We start from the raw sequence: 6,941 nt of genomic DNA, 5'->3' as shown, positions 1-6,941 counted from the left end.
TAAACAATATAAACAAAGTCCTTACCTATACATTAATAATCAACGATTGCCTTTGCTGCGCGTATACGACAATGTTTCTTGATATTTCTTTTGGTAAAATTTGTTTTAAAATTTTGTTGGATTTAAAGAAAAGTTACAATATATATATATATATATATATATATATATATACATTCTGTAAAATGCGCAACAGTGCGTAAATAATTTAAAGATACTCGATTATTTATTCGTAATTGACTTACAAGTTCAATTCAAGATGTTCAATGATATGTCGATGCTTATGTTCTGCGAAACAATATTATTAAAATTGACACGGTCTTCCGGATACAAAGAGTGCAGTTATTATTTTTCTCGAGTGAGCATCGATCCGATACAAGGTTTCAATTTAACAGTGCATTTCCAATCAACGAGACTCTACTTACGAGACGTTCCGGTAAACGCAATTTTCTCAAAGCACTTTTCTCGGATCAGAGGTTCCCGCCGCCGTTTATTCCGATTAACAACGCTACATTGAGTTTTCCTTCGTACATATCTTTCGGCTTTTAGCGATAAATTTATTTGTCGTATATTGGCATATTATTAACAACTGTCAGAGCATATTGTTAACAACTGTGAAAGTTGCCGTTATTATTGTCGGTTAAATTTTTATTAGATAATAATGTTAAAAATGTTTGATCCAATAACAATTTTTGATTAACAATAACAAGAGAAGCGTCATAATGATGATAACATGATGAATCATAAAACTAATGCTACTAATAATGTAAATACGATATCGGGGACGAAATTAGAAAGACGCGAGAGAAGTAGCGGCCGAGCGGACTTTTCCTCCAGATGAGATTTTAATTCAACTCCGGCCGTTAATCTCGCCAGCACGGAAACGGAATTAATTAAAGCTGCTTAACGGGTAAGACGGGCAATTATTGGATTTACAACGCTATCGCTTGCTGGGATTAAACTGATACGCCGATGAATCGTACAGCGTCGCCGACGCTTCGGTGGCTGCATCGGAGCGCGACGCTGCCGGCTTGATGCATCGTGTGCATTGTGTACACTTACAAACTTCTTTCTTTTCATGCATCACGTGCCCATGCATTCGTTGCGTTTAATCGGCCGGCGGAGTTTTGTTTTCCCTCGCAGCGTATGCTCATGGACAGCATAAAAAGATTGATTACTTTACAGACGTCGGTCGGAATGTTGACTTGTTCCACTTACAGTCTTCGTATACGTCGGAAAATATATGCATTGGTTTATTTATGTGGAGAGAAGTAATATTTAACAAGAAATCCTCATTGTAAGTATATTATTTATAATTATAAGTATTTAAATAAAATATTTCCTACCATATCTTTCCATATCTTGTTACATTTATTGCACGGCAACGTTTGGTTTATCTGTATCTCAATCACTTCGAGGTAATGTTAATGAAATTCCACAACAAAAAAGAATACGACCCATAATGTAGCTCGTAAAACGGTCGAAGTTTTCGGTTACTCGTAACTCTCCGGATTAGGAACGTTTGCCGAACGCAAATAACGATGCGTTCGTGTTTCCCCGACCATGAAACTCCAGGACTCATTATCATGTTCCCACAAACTCGTCGATATGCGCGCCGCGGAATAAGAGAACGTTTGCCCATGGTTCGTTGACCAACGATTCGATAGTCTGCGTGAATTACTTGGGTACGGAATGGAGCAGCTATCACCGCGACGAAGTGCACTCTTCCAGACGTTTCACCGGTAACATTACCATACATTCGTTATGCCACGGCTGCTCTTCTGGGTATTCTCGATCTTCGGCCTTTGGTCGAATTTTTGGAGGTGCCGAGCGATACTGTTGTACCCTCAGAATACTTTGTGGCAGGTATTTTCAAAATTTATCTTTATGTTTATTTTTGTAGCATGTACATTATATTGAAAGTAGAATTTATTTAGTTCAGTTTCTTTTATTCACATTATTTAAGTGCATCAAAAGAAGTTTAATATTACTATTTGAAAACTTTTTACTCCGTTAATGCCGCCAGCGTTTATTGTATATATTGTTCTGCAACCTATTATTTTTAAAGTAAAGCTTTAAAAGTTAAAAAATTTTAAAGATTATATTATGCTTATAACGTAACATTTACATCATAATTTTGCACGTTAGCGTGTATCAATTCTCATGAATTTATCTTTAATTCTGCAGATTTTGATTGACGATAAAAAATTTCTGCATCCATATATCATGGGAAGAAATTGCGCTCGAATCGAACGTACAGGATAGGCTATTAAAATGATATTTAGCTGCGCATACCAATCATTACAAGAGCTTTTAGCTTGTGCTTGCGGTTTGCGCAACAAAATACGACCGCTGTCGCCGCATTAAATATTTATTTGCAAGCCGTTGCTGCGCTAATTAGCAAATCTGATCTGACTCGCGACTGGAAATAAATTATTATCCTTCCTGAAAAAAAAATATTCGTTTTGAATAAGATTTCCTGCGATAAAGAATATTTTCATAAAATTTAATCCTTTTGATTTAAATTTTTAATTAAAATTATATTTATACTTTCAAGTTTGTAATAATTTCTCAATTTTATTGCTATAAGTGAGTAAATATATATGTATCTATATACATATATATGTGTTATAAACCTTTTTAAACTTATCTCGCAATTTCGATGTTTCCTTCACGATATAATGCTGGAAAATTTATTCGATAGTTTACTCTGGGTATTTCGATGCCAGTGGCGATGACGAAGAAGGGCGGTATCGCCTTCTCCATGGGATATCAACTCAACTTCGGTTTACCGTGGAATGCGTCACAGTTCGAGCCGACGATAATTCCTGCGAGACATATAAGGGATCTCGATTTGCAAGAAACTTACATCGCCATTGAAGATATGTTGGACGAGTAAGTTGTACTAATCGCTGTAGACCTTCTTGAAAAGTCTCGCTGCACAAAATTTTCTTTTTATAATTCCAATATAAAGTTTGAAGAGAAAATATCGGAAAACTTATCTGATCATTGTTTGTATTAATTAAATTAGTCAAGAATTAAATAAAAAGAATTAAATGGGGGCAAACCGATAAATCCTGATATATCGCTGGTTTCAATTTGTAGGACACTTACAGAGCCATCGAGATTGGCCGAACGAGCGAGTTGCCGCCCTCGTTATTCTCTTTCCGCACCTTTTGTTCACTTTCATATACACGATTCGGGAACAAGCACGCAATTTTACTCGCGCTGCGCCGAGTTTGTACAATGGGCAGTCGAGAGGCGATTTGAATTTCGAATCGAAAGAACAAACGCCACGCATTACCGGACGAAATTGCCCGATGAATCAGTAAACATGGCAGAAGCACGAGCGAGTAAATACGTAATTAACTTAATTCCGCTATACTGGTCGGATAATAATTATCGCTTATTAAAATTATATTTCCTCCAAGACAACGCAATTCTTTATTTCTTTTTTTTAATTTACATTGAGCGAAATTTTGAAAGTTTGCTGATATCATAAGTAATTATATCAACACTTTTAGTATCAATGGTAATATTTCTGAAATTTCGCTAGATATCGGAGTTTTTTCATTTTTTTTGTTCGCATATCCATGAAATCTGATAATAATGACTGATAATATCAAACGTCAGCGTTAATAAATATTATTTATTGCTACCGGGGTTTATAAATATAATGATTTTATCTAAATCTAGAAAAATATTATATACATTCTTACTATTATTACTTTGATAAAACATTTATTTTTAAACTTGACTTAAACAAATAAAGAGATTTTTTTAAATCACATTTAATTGAAGAAATTTCGTACATATAAATAAAGAAATATTTGAAAGCATTCGGAAGCGTGATTAATCGTGGCAATTATTATTAAGTTAAAGAAGATACACAAAAGCATGTAACACAATTGACAGATGCGAGTTCTTTCAACGTGACTACTTTCAACGACAAAAGACATCTTTCCTCGGTTTCTATCTCTCGCACTTTCGCCCCATATAAGTGAGCGTTGTCACTCGCAGGGTGACAACGCTCAAAGGGCGGCAGGGGTAAAGATGGCAACTCGAACATAAATTAATTGGGACATAAGGCAATTACTCCGCTGGGATGCGGAGTAGTACAATGTAGGAAAGTAGATGATAAATGGAGAGCATACCTCTCGAGATATTGCGCACAATAAAAAAATGCGCGATCAAAAATAGCGAATAGTGTGAATGCGCATTGATATTTCAAACAATTTTACACAAACGTTTGAAAAATAATCGTTCAAAATAACAGTTAAAATTTTTTTCGCTTAGACAATAAAAAATATAAAAAAAAAATACAAACTATTAAATTCTTTTAATTGTAATATATATTCTCGTGAAATTTCTATAGATGTTTCAACAATTTATCCTCCTACTGACACTTATAGACAACAATAATTTTATTTGATTCAAATTTCAATTTATAGCATTTGTATCACATTTCTCCTCATTTGCACGTCATATTTTTCGCAAACATATAAGTTAATTCTATATCATTTGCGGTCGGAAATATCGCGAGGATGGATAATTTGATTTTATACGGACACTTTGTGTGGACTCCGCAAAAAGCGGTTACTTCACAAGTTAACATTTCTACTCTCTCGACTGCCTGCCAAAGGTTTCACCGGCACGCATCACTCTAATAAAATTACCACGGTGTTGAATTAAAATGAAAAAACTAGGAGGATTACGGAGAAAGAGAAGAGGACGCGGTGCGTAAAAACCTGGTTGCAAAGTAAGATTTAATGTTGACTCTTTAGACACGGTTGGCGAGATGGCAGGCAGTGCCTTTTGAGGACCATTTGCGAGCTCGCAGAGACGCCTCTCCGCAGAGCCGAGCAGGACGTTCTAGAGGAAATGATTCACTTAATTTTAACGTAAGTCAATTCCGACGTTTCGGCATTCGCGCTTTGACTCGCGCCGAGCCGAGGATCGATATACACTCGCGCGCTTCCGGAAACGAGATTCATTACTGGAAGAGTCGTGAGTAATGAATTCCCTTGGAAGTCACTAATGGCCGACGTGTTCGTTGAGAATAATGTAAAGACTTCGCGAAATGTTCGTACGCAAATATACAGCTCGTGAAATGTGGGTTAGCAGGATGGAAATTGTATCTTGTTGCAGAGATTCTGCTCGCGTTGTACACAGGATTATTATAAAATTTAACATGTGATGTTACAGATATGAGACAGTATACTCTTTTTTTTATTTTTGTCATGCTAAATAAACATAAAAATTTTTTTATCATAAATTGAGAGGAAATTTCTGTACATGTCAAATTACATTGGCTTCAAAGTCTAAAGTTTGAATTTGAAGAAGAATGCGCATGAACATGACAGTGAGAGAGATTTGATGAAACATAAATACACGCAGAGTTTACAGCTTCGCGAGGAACTGCAGAATTACATGTATACATAGTCGTAAAATCTGTTACGATTCGGACTCGTGTTTGGTGAAATCCTAATAGAGCGTTAGTTGAGTAGCAGATGGCTGTTACATCATGCAAAATATTCGCTCGTCCGCGTCGGCTTCATGGCATCCCATAACCAGAGCCACGAATTTGCTATTCCAAACGCGCTCCAAGCCCGCGTGTGTTCGAAGGAAATTGCGCCCGAGCTAACACCGGCGCGCTAATTGCGACAAAGTTAGGCGCGTACATTAAGTTTCTAATGGAAGTGTTTCGCTCTAGGTTTTCGCCGGGCTTTGCTTTGTCTATCCCTTTTGCTTGCTATCCCTTCGTGCGCCCGACGCAGTCACTTGGGAATTTCTCTCGAAATAACGTAACGAAACGTCGATGCACGGTAATTGCGTACCCGTGACTCCGCGAGTAAGCCCCGTTGTCAAGTATATTTCACAAATTAATGCCGACGAGCCATTAATCGCCAAACATGCAAATTACGGAGATTTGTCGAGAATCCTAGGTATCCATATGGATTCCGGTTGGTTCAATAATTGATAATATATGAGATAAAATAAATTATAACATTTCACATAAATATTGACGCAGCGAGTAAGTTTACCGAGTAATCGAAATTGCAATTTTAATACAATATGATAAATTCACTATTTACTTTGCGCATTATTTAAAAAGCGGAAAAAATAATATCTTAAAAAATCGTGCACAATCGCAATTAAATTTTTAATTCTATCTTTAACGCTGGCTACAGGATATATTATTCTATTACATGTTTTAAATGATATATTTTTACATAACGGTTTACAATGATATATGAAGAGCGGAGAATAGAAAGATAAAAATTGTGAAATCAAATGAGTACTCGAGTTACAAGAGATCGAAAGATATCGGATAAAATGCTCGATGCGATTAAATAACCGCAGGCTCGACGAAAAGCGCTCGAAACAGTTTAATCTGAATTTTTCCTTTGCAGGCCCACGGAGGACTTGCCAGTAGCGATTAATTCCAGTCACCGGAGCGCCGACAAATTGTATCAGGAAGCCGAACAATTGGGAAGGTCTGGCGGCGATTGCATCCTGACGTATCCCGATTGCATCGAGTCACCCTTGAAATTATTTACAGAGATTGTATTTCCTTAAGAAATGGAATCGAATCCCTTCGACTTCGTTTCCCTTCGCGACTCAGAATACAACATTCAATTACTGGTGCGTCGCGCACGTCAACTTTGTAATATTTATCGTCAACATGGTGAATCTCAATATAAGTAGCATAATCTCTTCTTGGAGTTCTGTTCACCAATTTCGACATGTAACAAATGAGAGTTTTGCCGTGAGATAAATTTGACACACGCGCTTGAGTAAAGTTAAATGATGATAACGTTGGATTTGCAAATAATTGCGTTATCATAATAAACAAAGTTATGTAATATTTTAATTTAAGCACAAATTTTAAAATATAATAAAATTTATGATCGCCTTATGATCGGTTTATATATATTATATGT

At 36.2% G+C, this 6,941-nt stretch overlaps 1 protein-coding gene across 1 annotated transcript; it reads left to right on the top strand.

The window, feature by feature from the left end:
- Positions 1–1,414: 1,414 nt before the first annotated feature.
- On the top strand, positions 1,415–6,649 carry LOC105677941 (uncharacterized). The gene is made up of 3 exons (XM_067347089.1): positions 1,415–2,892; positions 4,782–4,898; positions 6,411–6,649. Exons 1-3 carry the CDS (start codon positions 2,720–2,722, stop codon positions 6,574–6,576), a joined length of 456 nt encoding a protein of 151 aa, XP_067203190.1. The 5' UTR covers positions 1,415–2,719; the 3' UTR covers positions 6,577–6,649.
- The last annotated feature ends 292 nt before the right edge of the window (positions 6,650–6,941 follow it).

This window comes from Linepithema humile, chromosome 1, assembly GCF_040581485.1.
Source record: "Linepithema humile isolate Giens D197 chromosome 1, Lhum_UNIL_v1.0, whole genome shotgun sequence".
In the NCBI taxonomy this organism is placed as follows: Eukaryota; Metazoa; Arthropoda; class Insecta; order Hymenoptera; family Formicidae; genus Linepithema; species Linepithema humile.
Note: the sequence above shows the minus strand (reverse complement) of the source record. Positions and strands in the feature narration are given on the sequence as shown.